At 36.0% G+C, this 18,287-nt stretch overlaps 2 protein-coding genes across 2 annotated transcripts; both read left to right on the top strand.

Moving 5' to 3' along the window:
- Window positions 1–902: 902 nt before the first annotated feature.
- On the top strand, window positions 903–7,132 carry LOC136419999 (uncharacterized). Its single transcript, XM_066406622.1, has 3 exons — window positions 903–1,051; window positions 1,269–1,432; window positions 6,862–7,132. The coding sequence occupies exons 1-3, from the start codon at window positions 991–993 to the stop codon at window positions 7,123–7,125; spliced, it is 489 nt and encodes a 162-aa protein (XP_066262719.1). The 5' UTR covers window positions 903–990; the 3' UTR covers window positions 7,126–7,132.
- On the top strand, window positions 7,121–15,847 carry LOC136413296 (A disintegrin and metalloproteinase with thrombospondin motifs 3-like). Its single transcript, XM_066396804.1, has 18 exons — window positions 7,121–7,310; window positions 7,560–7,694; window positions 7,744–7,981; window positions 8,866–9,152; window positions 9,662–9,789; window positions 9,889–10,097; window positions 10,151–10,279; window positions 12,191–12,343; window positions 12,399–12,512; window positions 12,908–13,040; window positions 13,090–13,256; window positions 13,316–13,497; window positions 13,552–13,673; window positions 13,727–13,859; window positions 13,912–14,171; window positions 14,670–14,935; window positions 14,986–15,241; window positions 15,554–15,847. Exons 1-18 carry the CDS (start codon window positions 7,262–7,264, stop codon window positions 15,845–15,847), a joined length of 3,255 nt encoding a protein of 1,084 aa, XP_066252901.1. The 5' UTR covers window positions 7,121–7,261.
- Window positions 15,848–18,287: the final 2,440 nt, after the last annotated feature.

Below are 18,287 nucleotides of genomic sequence, written 5' to 3'. Positions count from 1 at the left end.
ATCGAACATCTGTTTCAATACTATACAATTCGATTTCTAGCCCCATTCCGTGAATTTTACAGTTTTATTTACATTCAAGTTTACTCCGGAAATTCAAAATGAAGACGAAAGGGCGAAGGAACACAATCTAAACCTGCTGATTTCCCATGCCAAACAAACGTTTAACAAGTGAAAGTTTAGAGTCGGCAGGCAAATCCCCTCGTTTGATTGTTTACGAATGATTAAGGTTGCTCCCTTGTATCCAAATTTAACTGTAACAGCATCTTAAGAAATACCGGGATTTGTTAACGAGCCCATTAAAAACTGGGAATACTTCTTTGGATTCTCTTCTACTTAGCATCTCTTTTCTTTTATGAGGGAGGGGAATTTTTGGGACTTAAGCATTTAATCAAGAAGATGAGATAACACCGAACCTAAACTGCAAGAGACATAAAAGATTAAACCGGCTCGAGTTGGGTAAACAATACAAATTTCCGTACATGTATAAATCAGGATTAGTTCTGAAGTTTAAATGCAACCACATTCACGCTTTGCAATAGTTTACAATGGATTAAAGCTGGAACTTCCCCAATGCCACATAGACGCTTCTTTTTTGCATATGTAATTTGACGAGGGTTTGAAAGTTTCACGCTCATTATCGAGTTTCGTAATTAGTATTATTAGACAATCCCTGTAATTACTCCCCAGCCAATCACCAAGCCACGCAGAACCCATTTCCATAATTAGAGGTTCTATGATGGTTTCATCCATTAGAAAGACACACATAAAGGTTTTCTTAAAAATAACCGTGCTAAAAGAACCAAATTTAATGATCCCGTGACGTCACCGAGTTGCCCTGGATACGGAGGCAAAGCCTGGAAAGATACACGTAGGGCAAGGGACATGCGCTCTTTGAGATTCACCACGTTTGCAGATGCAAATATGGCCGCAGTCTAAATGCGATTTGTGACTTAAAACTTTTCCGGGGAAAGACATGGGGTTTGTCGAGACATGAGAGTGTGTGCAGTAATGTGGGTGTGTTTATTTCAGTTTCTAAGCTCCCAAGCTATACGTAAGTACAGAGTTAACTTGCCCTACGTTATTTTGAGGCTCCAAAGATGTCTCTCCTCAAGGAGACTTACTTAGGATTTCCTGCTACAGCATCACAGAATACTAACTAACAACATCGAAACATAAATCCCGAGTTAACTTACTTTTTAAAAATGTTTGGCAGGAAATCTGGATCAGTGAACGTGACCTCATTTGCCTTACAGAAAATCTCGTTTCAGATACGAGTGAAACCCAACACCGAACGAAGGCCGCAACTGAAAAACAGCACGACCTTTGGTGTTATCGATGCGACTCCATGGTTGAGGGTGAGAAATGCTTGGATTTGGCTGGAAATTACAGTTATTTGCATCAGAAATGCGGGAAAGAACAGAAAAAGTGCCAGGTGAGGTTTTGTATATTATGATTCCCACATCAATTTCCATTCGAGGGATTTTCATGAAAGAAAACAATTATTGAAGACTGAACAAGCACCAATACATTGAATATTATTATTAACGCTCGCCGCGCGTTTCAAAAGGAAAATTCCTGGAAATTTAATTTTCTCTCATGTATTGCCAGAGGCGAAATGTTGCTTTCGATTTCTATTTGGTCCAATTTACTTATTTTCCTTTAAAATGTTTTTTCCATCGAATATACCATTTTTTGATCATTGTTAAATATTGGTTTACCACTGGCTTCTATACATGTTTTCATTTACGCAAAGAATCTGCGTATACTCATCATGCTCTACAAGTAACTAAACACTCTTATGTCCATTTAAGAAGTGTTGTTCCATTTAGCAAGCATCATCAGAACAGAAATTAGTGATTCTTGCTATCGAACGCAAATTATGGATACTTGTAGGGTAATAGAACAATCATGCTAGAGTTACATGGAACTACTTATCAATCCTAACAAGGCAGAGCAGGGTCCTATTAGGGAAACCCGGGGTAGAGGATAGTAAACCCTCAGTACGGGTTTCCAAAACAGAGTACCCAAAACCAGAATACCCTAGAGAAATTTCTGGTTTCACAGTACTTTTAGGCAATCGTCGACAGTCAGCTAAGCTGAAACAGTCACAAGAGAGAACCTTACAAAATCACAATGGCACAGAAAGAAGCAACTTCGCAGGGCAGTGGAGAAAAGATGGAGAATGAAAGTCCACGTCCTACACTGCCTTTTTACTGCCTTAATCTAACCAAGGATCTACCAGGAATTCGTAATTTGATTGGAGTTTCCAATCTGGATCAAAAGGGAGGATAGAGGACTGCAAACAGTGAAAGTAAACACTAGGCGAAATCGGTCATTCGAGGATTTGAATCGTTCTGCCAGGGGAGGAGGATTTGTTTGATCGATTAAGGCTGAAAATGTCATTGAGAATGAATATTCCAAAACGGGAGAAATTTAAAATGGAACTCCTTGAGTCGCCATCGGAAAACAATCAGGTTTACCATACTGTCGGATTCACAAATTACTGATATCCAAGTTATTAGTCGGGATATACTGGGTTGGCTACACAAGGGATGAATAGCCAGGCTACTCTTTTTCACTTATCTATCTTTAATAGTTAATTACTAGCAATGGAATAACCGCAAAGCAGATATGTTTTGTTACGACATGTCTATATATTCCCATTTACCCAAAGAATCTTTCTAGACATACCATGAAGCCACCCGGTTTGGTCTTCTAGCGATTGGGTAGCGTAGGATTTACCCTAGACCTTCTCCCCACAATGTCTTCGATCTTAAGAGTGTGTGTGTGTGTGTGTAAATCTTCTCTTTTTTTCACCTTGGGTGTTCTTGCCATCACATTTGCTCCTGAGTGTCGTTTCGCAATTTAATTTTTTTCTCCTTATAATTTTCGATTTTCCAATGAAGAAATTGAACTTTTCCCAATCTTTTTTCTAGTATGTAGCTTGTTGGTGGAATACGCTACGTACAGAGTGGAGCAATTTGGTTATTTAGACATTCAATAAAAAAGTGATGCAGATGTATTTTTAATTATTTGAATAGCATCAATTATAACATTTAAATTTTATATTTACACAGTTCTAAAGATATCAAACAAGTGGGGTTCATTATTCTCAATACACTGCGTTAGGTGTGGCGAATGTTGTATTTCAAGTGAGTCAAGTGATGACGATCGTTATAAACAAGTAATTTTAGACACCTCCATAAATATAGTCGCAAAGGACTAAGTCAGGCGACCCTGTTGGCCAACGCAGATCGCCCCTCAAAATGAGACGTCTTAGGAAATATTGTCACAAAACAGTAATTGACAAAACGTGCTGTGTGTGCCGTGACGCTCTCGTGCTGAAACGATATATCTCCCACATCTATCTCATTGGGTAAAAACGAGCAGACAATCTTACTGTAGTTGAATGTTTGCGAGCAGAGCGCTGAAGGGATCGCAATAGAGAAAGTCTTACCAGGTCAATATTTTGGGGTGACCTCGCCATTGGTTACATCACCAATTTTCCTAAAGTTTACTCATAAAACAATCGACTGCCGGCTAAGAACAGGTCTACGAGGCGCAATATTATATGCACGTTGCGAGGCGATGATTGAGGGACCGTTAAAAAATTGTGCCTCGACAGCGAACGCGCGCTCTATCTTCGTCCCCTCCATAATGTTAACTAAATTAAGCGGAGCTACAACTTTACGCCTTTCCCTCTCGAATGTATCTACCCTCACTCTCCTCGGAACGATCATCGTTTCAGGGCGCCAAATTCAAATAAGCAAGTTGCTCTGCCCCACCCTGCACTTCCGGAGGTCATTGGTGGAACGATGTTAATCGGCCTCCGAGTGTGGGACTCTTGGTTTCCAGTCTATCCCCCAACCACCCCTCACCCTGGATCCCGCCTGGAACTTCCGGAAGGCATTACTTCGAGAGAGGGGTGGATTTCACTTTCATTCTCTTTTAGTCGATTAAAGTTTGTCCTACGTCAACCTTTCCTATAGTCTTCTCTTGTTCCTTCTGATTAAGTACGTTCCTCATCCATTTATTAACAGTTTCCCAGTTCTTCCTGCTCTCCAACATTATGTTAACGACGTTTTTGGGCGTCAAAGCTTTCTCTATCGTGTTTTCCCCCAATTGCCGATTTATGGTCCATATCTCGCGCTCAAAAAATGTGTACTCTGCACAATCGCATTCTTCTCAGTTCCAACAGAATAAGAGTTTTTTATGTTGAATCTACTCAAGTACTAAGCAAAGTACTCATGTCCAGATAGAAATTGCAACAAATAATAATTGATTAACCCATGTCCTTTGTTTACGCATCCATCCAGCTATGGTATAAACCTTCTTGTCCATTTGTTCTTGGGTTTTTCGTCCCACTTTTCTTGCTCCTATTCAATAGGGCTTTTTCTTATTTTTTTGCTGTTTAGATTTACACTCCTGTTTTCAAACTTAGGTTTCTGTTCCTCGACAGGGTGTTTTATTTGAAGTGACTCAAGGGATTATTTTTGAAACCAAATTTAAAATTTAAAAGAGTTTCAAACAAACATTGCGTATTATGAAAGGGGGCGTCTGATGCACATAAGCATATTTGTATTCAAGTTCATTTAAAGACCATTTCCCATGTTTCGTCTTTCGGCTACCATCATCCACTTTATTTTTTCTAATAAGCGCCATATTGGATTTTTCGATAGAAAAATAGTAGGATAGCAAATCTGAAGACGTCATCATGTAGCTGAGAAAAAGGGGCAATGAAAATGTTTTTATGATTTTGGGCTTCCTTGTCAAATAACTCTTAAAAAAAATAAAAACGAAATCTCCAATTTTTAGTTTTTTTTTGGTTATGTTCGGAAAATTGAAATTTTGAAAACGGTATTTGAATGTGAGTTCAAACTCAAGTAAGTTTTTATTTCTTTCCCAAAAATTAAGCGAGTCACAAAAAAAGTCAAAGAACAAAAAAGTTGTATTTTTAATTGTTTAATCTGATACAAATACCAAATTCAGAAAAAATGGTAGCGTACAATAATCACACCATAAATATCAATCAGGTAACGATTTGCGACGGTACTGGAATTATTATTTAAAATATAATAATATAATAACATCAAAAGCAGCCCTTTATTAATACTGACAAACATGCCAAGTTTAATCAAAATTGGCATAAAACTTTTTGAATAATTAATAAAAAATCGATTTTTTAATAAACTTTGACACTCTGTATTTCGAAAATGATGCAAGTTAGGACACATGTTTATATGGACATTTTTTCATAAAATATGACAAGGAGTCACCCCTTAAAATGAATGACATTACTTAAGTTACACCATGTATATCGGAGTAACATTAGAGATGTTCTCCATAGTTAACAATCTTATATTTGTTTAAAAGTAAAAGTAGCAAGACAAACTAACGAATTCATTATTATTCGACCACTTTTCTGCCTTTCTATTTCTTAACGGCCTGTCTTTCATTTCGTTTGTCTTAACTTTTCCCAGTTCTGGTGGTCTTTCAGATCCAAGGGAGAAGTACCTGCTGGTCCCGATTTCCCATGGACAAATCCCACATATGACCACTTAATTGTGTCAGTAGTAATAACCTTGTTTGGTAGTGCTTTATCTTCAAGACAGCTCTATCAGCCTCTCATCTTATTATCGCTTCTAATGATATGTTCTTAAACTTAAGGACTAATAAATTTCTAACATATACATGGAGGTTCTACGAAAACTTTACACTTCTATTTTCAGTGTTTAAAATGAAAAGGTATAAAAACGCTCGGACCCGTCGATTTTTGATACGAGGGAAACAATTTTTTATTGTATTTCCACCTTTGAACATGGATGACAGTTACCCCCAAAATTTCTAATGAAAAGGGGTGTCGAGTGATATCTTATTTTAAAAGTAGGTGTATCCTGATATGTCTTACAAGTTAAAAAAAATCTATGGGGAAACAGGTTTTAGTTAATAATTAATTTATCACATTAAGAGCTTCACGCTTCAAAATGAGGGTAGGAAGACTTTTTAAAGTGAGATAACACTAAACCGTTTTGACGGAGGTGAGTTTTACCCCTAATCCTATAATCCGTGAATGCCACTAAATTACACTCGAAATGTTACGTAACGTAAGACAACGCTTTGAACAAAATTTATTTTATTCTGTGGAGTTAAAAGACGGTTATTTCAAGTATTTAATAAATGAATCAGAAATGTAATGTGAACACTTTTTTTATTAACTCACCCTTTTTAAGAAAAAAATTACAAATTAAGAAACGCATTCTTTCAAATTTGAGGATTAAAACTAACCGCTGTCAAAACGATTCAATAATATCTCACTTTTACAGGTCTTCCTATTCTCATTTCGAAATCTGCAGTTCTTAGCTTTTTCCTCACAGAATTTGACAAGCTGTCATATCAACGAGGATAACGTCAACGACTTTAGACTTGGAGATTATAATTCAGGTACCACTACCTTTAAAATGAAGTATCAGTCGACACCCTCTCTCATCAAAAATTTTGGGGGGTAATTGTCACCCTTGTTCAGGGGTTGAAAATAAAATAAAAAATTGTCCCCCTCGAACCAAAAATCGACGGGTCCAAGCTTTTTTACATGTTTCAATTTTAAATATTGAAAGTCGAAGTGCAAAGTTTTAGTTGGGCCACCCTATATATAAAGCAATTAATTTGCTGCGAGCCCCATTAAGTAGGTTTCGTACACATATTTCGTTCAGATACTGTTGCCTTAGATGCAAAGAACTACAATACCTCACTGATATTCGGATTTCCCAATTACATTGAGACTTCCAACTTCACAAAGAAATTTAATTTCCAAACTCAGTTGCTTGTGCCTTTTATCCAAGTACCAAAATTGTTCCTTTGCAGGTAAGACGTATCTCTATGTCGACGAGCACCGAAGAAGTGACGGGAACTCCAAAGTTGTGGCTCCTGCAAAGAAACTGCTCAGAAACTTGCGAAGCTGGTTGCATTGTTATCGGCGAACGGACGAAACTGCATTCCTGCATAACTTGCTGCGACGAGCACAATTTTTGCAACTTTGGAAGCGGAGCGTCTAAAAATAGAGCTTTTGTGCACTTCTGGCTCGCTGAAATGTGTCGTGCTTTTTTAGATATATTAATAAAGTTTTAACAGTAAATTCCAATCATTTAAAAGCAACAATTCCAATGCCAGAGTTGATATAACTGCATCCAGTAAATTAATGGGGCAATTAAAGCCAGTCGAAAATGCTCTTTGCAGCTATTAATGTGACGAGAACTGCCTTAGTATGCTCGTAGTTTGCGTCTTGAGTGCTTTATTGGTTATACTCAAAATCGGTAAGTTATTTTAATTCGAATCGTACAATGTGGCATTCAATAGCCAGCAAATTGCCTTTAAGTGTTTAGAGAAGTTGCATATCTTTAGTCCACGGAACATCCACACGAAACTTGAGCCTTAATAGGTTTACGTCGTTCAATTAAACAGGACATGTTTGTTTTACTGCCCTCTCTAATTATAGTTGTTAATGGTCTTAATGGGATATCGATCGCGAGGGGATTTCTTCGAAGCTTAGTGTTTTGTTGCAGAATATGCATCTCCTTTAATCCAGAACCAGGAAACCTATATTTTAGTAAAACCCAGAATATCCAAAGAATTCTTTTTTGACCAAGAAGTTCTGGTCATTCAAATCGACAAATGGCTATTACTCTTCCCAAACAATGGTAAGTAATTTTCTGGATAGATCCTATGTGGCTCAAATACTCCATGTAGACAATTTGCGTTTCGCCACAAATTTCAAAACCGAGTGGATAACTGCTGACGGCACAACAGAGGACAATAGAGTAAAATGCGAGTTTAAAACTGGAATTGTCCAAAGTCTCGGAACGGCAAGCGGAGCCGCAGTTTCTGTTTGCAGAACTTCCTTGACCGGATACTTCGAAATAAATAAACTCTCTTATTTCTTTGAACCATTCAATCGCACCAATGCGGAGCACAGATTGTATAAAACGTGAGTAGGGAATCGAATCGAAAGCGTTTTTTATCCACGATAAGGAATGCATGGACTGATGGAAAGGGATATTCAACGTAGGCATGAACATTAACTGGAATGAACTTGATAGGAAAAAAACTGAGGAAAAAAGTGGAGTTTGCTTTAGCTTTTCTCAGAAATGTTTCATTCATCAAATTGTCAAGAAATTATGTACAGTCTTCTTGACAATCTGATGTATGTACTTTTTATAAGGATCAAAATAAATAATTGATATTGGTGGAAAAAATGATAGCTTCGTCATTTGTATAGATAGACCCGTCTATATAATAACCATTTTCAGCCATTTTTTTCCCAAAAGCGAGGCTAAATGTAAATTTGGACGCAGATGTTGCTCGTCAAAAAATGCCTAGAAATCACTCCTTTTTATTTCCTTTGATGCCAATGGTGATATTTTGTATTACTGAACTGCCTCTACGAATAAAGCTTGCCTGATAACTTCTTTAAGTCCTTCAAAGGATCTTATTCGAGCAAAATACAATATTACTGCTCCCCAATATTGGCAGAGGCATTATCACAAATTGAAAGAAAACACGGTTACGAATTGAGCCCGTCACGGGCGGCATCGCTGGAATAAATCACGAGGAGTTTGCTTGCATTTGCGTTCAAATACAATTCCAGACTATGTAATAAATTTGCATGACAATATCAGGCTCGACATTATAGGGACCAGTTCAATAACATATGCATGTTTCAAGTGTGATAAAACTATCGAAAACTACGTTGCAATTAAAATCAACGAGCTGTGAAGTTCACGCCTGATTGAGCTTCATAATCGCCTTGCATCCTTCGTAAGATCCTCATCAAAGAGGCTTTAGTCAATTAGTTAACTTGAAATTTCCCAGAACGAAGAAAAGCAGTTTTCCTACGAGACCTATACGTTCAGCTCGGTATTCTGATTGGTTGTTCAATTTGACCGGAGATACAATTGACATACATGGAAATGAAAGCGAAGGAGATATCGAATTTGATTATCATCATAGTCATCGACCGGACCATGACCCTCATAACCACGGTCGAGACAAAATTCCCTTAGAGTATTTGCGGAAAGGGACCCTGGGGGAATACGATGACGAGGAACAAGAAAATGGGTATTTTTATGATACTGCCTGGTCTGCGGTTATAACCGAAGGTAAATTTATATTATTGCATTTTTTCAATAGCATTTTTTCATTAGCTATAATAGTTTTCCTTCAGGGAGATTTTTAATTTAATGAAAGCTGCACCTCATTGTAAGCGAAAAGCAATTAGAACATTTTATTGACAATTTAGGTGTAGAACCACAGGGAATTGCTAGTGGAAAATGACTTACGTATAGATTCTACGAGAGTAATATACACAGTAGATTGTCAAAAAAAGTGTGTCCATTTTTTTGACAATCTGGTGAATTTAGGTTTCTGCCAGAGAAATAGATATTTTGGGATAGTTTGAAGGACGCAATTTTTGCTCGCAGCTTGCTTTTGCTAATTTTTTATTTAGTTACTTCAGTACATATCCATATAAAAATTACCAGAAAATCACACACCAAATTGTCAAGATCCCCATTCGCCAATAGTTTCTTGACAATTTGACGATTCTGATTTTCCACTGATTTACATGATTTCTCGATAACAAAATATTGGATTTTTGTTATTTCTTTAGCTCATACATGGAGCGGCGCCGTTTTACCCACTCGATGGTTGGAGATAGCAATAGGAGTGGATCACACTCTCATAACATTTCACGGCAAAGATAAGGTGCAGCAATATGTTTTGGCTTTGATGAACATTGTGAGTCTAAATTTCACCCTTTTAAAGCTTCCAAAATTCTCGATTTTAAAATGAAACTTCTTGGCTTAAACCCATATTGACTTATACTTGTTTGAATAGGTGAGCGCGATTTATCAAGACTCATCATTAGGCTCAAACATTAAACTGGTAATATCCAGACTGTTACTATACGAACATCGCAAACACGGCATTGTCCGTCCTGGAAATGCCCGGAAATCTCTGGAAAATGTCAACATCTGGAACAAGAAGCTTCATTTGTCTTTAAAGCCTGATCAGGCCAAACATGATATGGCAATTTGGTTGACTAGGTAAATTAATAAAGATTACTCGTGATTATTGAGAGGGATTTATTTATTATTAGGTCAGATATTGGGGGTCCTTCCGGTTATGCCCCTGTGGGGGGTGTTTGCGACCCCAAGAGAAGCTGTGCTTTGAATAAAGATGAGGGGTTGACTAGTGCTTTTATTATAGCTCACGAGATGGCTCACATGTGAGTAAATACAGGGTGAGTTTTTTAAGTGTGTTACATAAATATTTCTGAAGTTATCAGTTTTAGAAAAAAAGTTTCAAATAAAGAAGGGGCTGTATGAAGAGAGAAACTTTTGGTATTATCACTGTTTCGATTCAAGGTCACCTTCGGGCTGTAATCAAAGTTAACTTTGTTTTTTCAAATAGAAATCCCACATTTTTTTATATATTCTGATTTATTGTTGAAAACTAATACGTTTTTACTTGAAACATTTTTTTATTAAATTGATAGTTTTGGAACAAATTGATATTTTTAAAAAATTTCTCTTTCAATAAAAAATATTTGTATCAATACATTTAACAAAAAGAATTTAAAAAATATATTATTTTTGAACAATTCAATCAAATAAATGTTCAAAATGATGTCCTTCTACTTCAATGCTTTTAGCGATTCTCTTTTTAAATGTCTGTTGGATATTGAAAAACGTTTCTAGTGGAATATTACGGCAAGTTACTCTTATTATTTTTTTCGTGTTTTCATTAATTGATGACACTGCAACATAGATAATTTTTTTAAGTATCCCCAAAGAAAGAAATTTGGAGATGCTCAGTCTGGTGAACGTGCTGGCCAGTTAATAATACCACCACTACCAATCCACTTTTGGGGAAACATTTTATCCAATTTTTCCCGAATAAATGTTACGTAATGGATTGGGCACCCGTCATGTTGACACCACATAGTTATTCGTCGATTTAGCTTTATTTTTTTCAGATGTATTGGCAAGTCATTTGTTAAAAAATCGAGATACTTTGCAGCGTTAAGGTATCCATTGATAAAAAAAGAGCCAATTAAATGTTTATCCACAATGCCACACCAAACATTTACAGTGCATAGTCGCTGTTTTTTCACCTCTCGCAACCAATAGGGATTTTCAACGGCCTAGTAATGCGTGTTGTGTCTATTAATTTGCCGATGATATGTGAATTCAGAGTCGTCCGAAAACAACACATTCGAAAAAAATCATCATTTTGTCTGATTTTTCTTTGAGCCCAAATACAAAAGATAATTCGCTTTTGAAAATCGTCACTATGTAATTCTTGATGAAGAGACAAGTAGTAAGTGTAAAACTTATGATTTTTCAAAATTTTGCATTCACTGCTTTGTGATATACCAGACTTTCCAGCCAACTGGCGAGTACCTACATGAGAATCAAGTACAACGGCAGCTAAAATACTAATTTGATTGTCTTCATTTTAAACCCTAGTCTTCAAGCGGACTCTGTTTTGCATTTCGACACTTCCTGTTGCTCGAAATAGACTCATAATTTTATTCACAAAAGTCCATGATGGATGGAACTACGTTTTGTAGGCAATGCTCGGCATAAAGCTATATAGTTGCAATAGAATTTCTACCTGATTTGCTATGTGCAAAAATCATTTTAATTTTTTTGTTTTTTGAAAAACGCACTGCCATTTTAAAATGTTTATTATTCTAAAATTGAAGTAAAACTGTAAGCGAGTAAGACTATGAGTCGAAAAAAAATTGATAAACCATCTATTTGTAATATTTTTTTAATTCTTTCTGTTGAATGTATTGATACATTTTTCGATGAAAGAGAAATTCTTCAAAAATGTCTATTTGCTCCAAAACTATTAATTTAATAAAAAAATTTTTGTTTTCAACAATAAATCAGGATCTTGAAAAAAAAATGTGGGGTTTCCATTTGAAAAAACAAAGTTGATCTTGATTAGAGCCTGAAGGTGATCTTGAATCGGAACAGTGATAATTCGAAAAGTTTTCCCTCTTCATACAACCCCTTCTTTATTTGAAACTCTTTTTCTGAAACCTATAATTACAGAGATAATTACGTGACACGCTTAAAAACCTCACTCTGTATACGAGAAATTATCTGTGAATTACCGAGTTTTTTAGGCTGGGATTAACTCATGATGGAGACACAAAATCCAATAACAATTGCAGCCAAGATGCCTCTGAAGGGAGCGTGATGGCTTCGATGGTTTCGGCAACTTTCAGCAAATTTTCCTGGTCTTCATGTTCCAAAAGGGAGTATAACGAGAAAGTCGGGTAAAAAGTCCAACAAAAATTAATTTTATTATTGAAGGCTAGATTGAGTTTTCAGCAATTGGACGTGCTTATCAAACTCTCCACGTTTTAAAGAGGAGATTCAGCTAAACGCCACGCTACAAACGGCTTTCAGCATGGACGAGCAATGTCGAATGGAGTTTGGGGATGGGTAAATTCGCACACATATTATGTTTGCTGCCAGGATAATCCGTTTTCATGTTTACCAAAGCGTGGCAGACACCAAAGGCAAATTGAATAATAATTATTTTTTTGTTTGGTACCATTCCGTTTAGCTAGCAGCTCTCGGGTAAGGGTTAAAGCCAAAATCGATTTTGTTTCAAATAAAAACATTTTACTCTAAATGGAATACATAATTTTAATTACCTATTTCACCTTAATTGTACCTACTTCTTTGTAAATGCTAAAAATTCCTAATTTATAAAAAAAAAACACTTTTTTGAGTTTAAAATTGAGAATTTGTTAAGTTGCATTAACTTTGAAAGTTAAAAGTTAAATTTTCCTTCACCATATTACCGAGAAAAACATATTTATTTTTAAATCCAGGTACTTAATGTGCAGAGCTTTCGACATTATCGAACCGTGCTCCCATCTCTGGTGCGGCCACACCGACTACCCCATGGTATGCAAAACCAAAAAAGGACCTCCCCTTGAGGGCACAGAGTGCGGCTTTGGAAAGGTAAAGTCTTTCCTAAAAACTAATTCAATCCGCAAAAAATAATTTTTAGTGGTGCATAAATGGCTACTGCAGCGACATCCCCCAGCGGTCTGACCGAATTCCAGTGGCCCTTAACCCTCAACATGGCGGCTGGAGCCCTTGGGCCCTATGGGGGCCTTGCTCGAGAACTTGCGGCATTGGAGTGCAATACCGATATCGATCTTGTGATAATCCCAAGTAGGAATCCTCTAGGGAAATAAATAAGTATAAATTTATGTCATATTGTTGCATCTTAGACCTTCATATGGGGGTAAAAATTGCCAAGGTTCTAATGAGGAGTTTCGATTGTGCAATAAAACCCTTTGCAAGGATCAGTTTGTTGATTTAAGAGCCCAACAATGTAGGATGTTGCCGAAAATTCTTAATTTTACTGGTGCTGGTGTGGGGGACACTTGGCTGCCTTATGAGAACCTCGAGGGTATTTGAGAATTAGAAATTCTGTATTTTGTTTAGTATATTTTCTTACAAATAGATAATAAAAAATGCAAATTCTCCTGCGTAAGTGAAGAGCGGAAAGAGGTTCTTGTAATGGATGAATACTTACCAGATGGGACTCCTTGTGCTTATGATAATGAGGACAAAATATGCATTAAAGTATGCTGTTTATTGTTTCAATCTAGGATTTACTATGTAGTTTAATGGTCTAGGGTTCATGTCTCTTGATCGGTTGCGATGGACAACTAAACTCAGTTCTAAAAAGAGATAGATGCGGTATTTGCGGAGGTAACGGGTCCGGCTGCATCAACAAACACGTGACCTTAGAAAAGACTTTAAAGAAAGGTTTCAACTAACTTTTTTTCGAATTATTCGTCATATATTTTCAACGTTTTAGAGATGAAGAAGATCGCGATTCTGCCTCGTATGGCTCGACACATCAACGTGGACACTAATGTGACTTTCCAGAGCTCCAGCGAATTTCCCAATATCGCTTTTGTGTTAAAGAATAGGAGAAAGAAGGGTTATGCTGTTACCATACCCAATACCGCGGTACACTCGAAAATTGTTGAAGGGACTAATTTTTTTTACAGGAAAATTGGAAATTATCACAGTATATGGGCCAGTGGGCCAATTTTGTCAGAACTGATTATTTTGGTAAGTATTTTCATCCTTTAAAACCTACTATCTAAACTGTAATACCTTGCTATAAATCATCGCTGTAATGTCACGAATCACATATGTATTTATTTTAAGATGCGCAAAAGTGTTTTACCATGTTGTCAAGAATATCTTCAAATTATATTGTTATACTAAAACATGTAAAATATGAGACTTAATGCTAATTTCCTTTGTTTTATTCTTATGAAATGTATAATAAGTCAATAGAATTGGACAGTTGTTAGACCATCAAACAAAACTTAAACGTTACAAAGCGGTCCCGTCTTAAGCCATAATGCCATTTTTCCATTACTAAAGATCATTCTTTATAATCTTGTATGTTTATAATCTTCATATTCTTTAAATTAATAAATATTATGATGAGAGTTCATAAATGGTTAAAACGATTCGCCACGTTGTTAAAAAAACCCGTTCCTCACATGACTTTTTCTTCACCATCATATCAAGAAACTTAAATACATTTCCTTTCTTAAGGTCATAACTTCAGCAAAACAAGCCTTAGAAGGTATCCAGGTATCCTCTAATACTCGATACTCCATACACCAAAACTTTCTAATCCCCTCCAAGCGATTTGTGTGGATTAAAGGAGGATGGGGTCCCTGTTCTGTGAGCTGTGGCGGAGGACGAAGACAGAAAACTGTTGGTTGTTGGGATAACGAAGAGAGGAAACTGAGTAAACGTAAATTTTGTTCTTTATTACTGAAGCCTGTTACTGAATTTGAGACTTGCAATCAATTCAGGTAAGATGCAGCTAACTGCATCTAAATGATTATTTATGATTGTTCATTAGTTGCGAGTTTAAATGGGTGCCAGGTGATTGGGAGCCTTGCAGTGCTACTTGTGGCAATTCTGGGGTACAAGAAAGGGAACTCTTTTGCGTTCCAAGCTCAGTGGCTCATTCCGTAGATCTCCAATACAACATAAACGAAAATGTCTGGAAATATATGGTGGATCCAAGGAAATGTACTGGAGATCTTCTAATCGCTATGAGGCCATGCAACAGAATTCCCTGTTATTACAACTGGGAATACAGCGATTGGTCTGAGGTAAAAAAAAATGTACAAAAATTGTTTATTTATATTTGTGTTAATTACGGTGTTCCAATAATAGACCTTTGGGGCACCTTAACTTTCGGTGTTTAATCCAAGTGTTAACATATTTATCGGGTTAGGGCAATATTTAATAAAAAAACAAATCTCTGCAGTGAAAATAAACAGATTTTCGTTATATATATTGAAGTATAGTTAAAGATGTAAACAGTGAAGATAATCACTTAAATTAGTTAAGGTAAATATTGAAGATGAGCACTGAATTCGCTACGTCAGAGAGACTCCAGTCATAACATATCATTTTTCTAGTGTTCAGTGAGCTGTGGCACAGGAATATCTTCCAGAACTACTTACTGTCCTGCCTCAGAGGGGGGTACCTGCGGCGAGCCACCTCCTCCTCAAAGAAAAACCTGTGGAAATTTCATAAGGCAGAGCCACAAGCTCTGCAAAGGAAGGAAATTAAGGGAATGCAAAGAGGACGAATCCAAATACTGTGGATTTCATTTGTTGCAAAGATATTGCCATTTGAAGGGGTTCAAGAGACTTTGTTGTCGGTCTTGTGCGGAAAAAAGCAATAAAAACGTTCAACATATTTCACATTAGATTATGTTTAGTGGTTCAATAAAGTTCACAATTTACGTATTTTATTTCCCCTTTCAATTGTGATCAACTCACAAAATAATAACGAAGAAGAGCCATTAATACACCTTAAAGAATAAGAAATCTTCCAAATAAATTTTCTAATTTAGTTTTATTTTTTTGAGAAAAATCGTCAGGTTTTATTACTTAACCTTAATGTTTAACTTATTTATACAAGAAATTATGGGACTTCTCTGGATATTTGAAGATTACGCAGAGAAGAAATTAAGTCAGTTTTGGTTACTTGGCAAACTAAGGGAAATAATGAATTCAGGGGGGTTCTGATTGCTCAAAATCCTGAAATATAAAATCTAGATTTTTCTGTTTTCCAAAGGGCCTAGTTAGTCTTCATTCTGAATGACTGTGAGTCTTGTACCGCGCCTCACTTGATTATGTATGTCTGTTCCTCTCTCTCCAGAAGGATCAGGTGTATAAGGTGGAGACATTTCATAACCGTTGTGAGCACGGTTCTCATCACTCCGGTTACTCAGAGAAATTAGATTTTTGAAATCCAGCTATAACTGTGTACACGATTATTAGCCTGATGACAGTCACGGAAATCCAGAGAGTTTCCAGGAGGTCAATTCCTAGAATGTGTTGACCACGTAAGTGTTCCATGTAAATGATTTATCGAGGGCGAGTACCAGACACTTCACTTTTGTTGATTGTTACCCCAAGAATTATCCGAAAGAGGGACGGTACTTTTAGGAGGCTAGGAAGAGTTCAGGAAGAAGTTTTCCCAGAAGTGTTTAGTCAATTCTTTATGAGTGCTGCTTGGTCGTTTCCATAGGCTTGTACTTCTACTTCCCATGGGGCCAGAAGTGCCAATAAACCGGTCCCGAACAATGATCATAACTCGACAAATACACACAGCCGCATACGTTTAAACTGACTGGTCTTTTATGTTTTATTACTATTTTTTACCTGAGTTTCACCTACCATTTGGTTATACAGAGTGCCCCTAAAATGACTACAGGGTACCTCATATTCGACTCTCAACATGGGGATATGGGAAAACGTAGGACATACAGAGTTAGTTAAATAGAGGCAAACTTGTGTTTTTATCAGAGGAGTATTTTGCCTTTTTAATTTTTTTAAAATTAATTCGAAAAATCGTAAAAAAGTAATCGAAAAAATCAATTACTTCCATAGATATCCCGAAAAAAAACCGAAAATTGCTATTTTCTTTTTACTTTTTTCTGCTTGAAAATACAGAGAAACATGAAAATGGAGAACACTTTTTTAAGGCACTTTTTCCCGCGCTACAACATGAAAATAGTTTTTCAAAAATACGTTTCTATTTCTTAATACCATCATCAATTTTTTTTCAAATAAGGACCTGACCGTTTTTTTACGAATTCGGTTAGTCATTGACAATTGAAAAACAACTATGTGTGAATGTGGAAATGTTGAGGAAAAATTCAAGTTGTAGCACGAGGAAAAGTGCTTTAAGAAAGTGTTCCCCATTTTCATGTTTCTCTATAATTTAGGGCAGAAAAAAAATTAAAAGAAAACAGCAATTTTCTGTTTTTCCGAATACCTCCGGAAATAATCGAAATTTTAAAAAAATTGAAAAGATAAAGTACTCCTGTCATAAAAACACAAGTTTACTTCCATTTAACTAAGTCTGTATGTCCTAAGGTTTTCGAAATCCTCATGTTGAGAGTCGATTATGGGACACTATACAATGCTTGACCAAAAATTTCGTAACCAATAATAAGACTTTCTAGGCAAAATTACCTATATCTAACGTTGCTTCGTTTTGCCTCTATAGGGCGCCAAAGGTCTCAAATGAAAATTGTTTTTTCGAAATAGCTGCTAAACACGTTTATCAATTTTCATTAATTTTGAAATTAAGAGTTACTACATAAATTGGTGTGTTTTGGCGTAAGTAGGATCTTTTTTTTATGTGTGGAAATATTAAGAATGGCACGGAATTCGGAAGTAAATGTTTGTATTTTTATTACCCCCTGTATGAATGATTTTTTTTTTTCTGCCACTAACTTACTTTATTTTAAAACTTTTTTGTCTCTTGTCATATTTTCGCCAGACATACATAGTTTCTCTACCAAAAAATTATTTACGATATTTTGCAATTTGTCATTGTTGTTTAGACGAAACGAAAACATGACAAACATTTTAATTCTAAATAACTACCAACATAGTTTAATTCTTATAATAAATGTTCAAAATTTTGCCCGTTTTCCTAAATACATAAACAAATTTCTTTCAAAAAATTAATCTGTATTTTCGGCATTGTGTCGAGTTTTTTTAATATTGTTTTCACAATAGTGATGAATTGTAAGGCATCGTAAATAATTTTTTTGTAGAGAAACTATATGTTTAGCAAAAATTTTATAAAAGGCAAAAAATTTTCCAAATAAAACCAACTAATGGAGAGAGA

Source organism: Euwallacea similis, chromosome 1 (assembly GCF_039881205.1).
Source record: "Euwallacea similis isolate ESF13 chromosome 1, ESF131.1, whole genome shotgun sequence".
In the NCBI taxonomy this organism is placed as follows: Eukaryota; Metazoa; Arthropoda; class Insecta; order Coleoptera; family Curculionidae; genus Euwallacea; species Euwallacea similis.
Note: the sequence above shows the minus strand (reverse complement) of the source record. Positions and strands in the feature narration are given on the sequence as shown.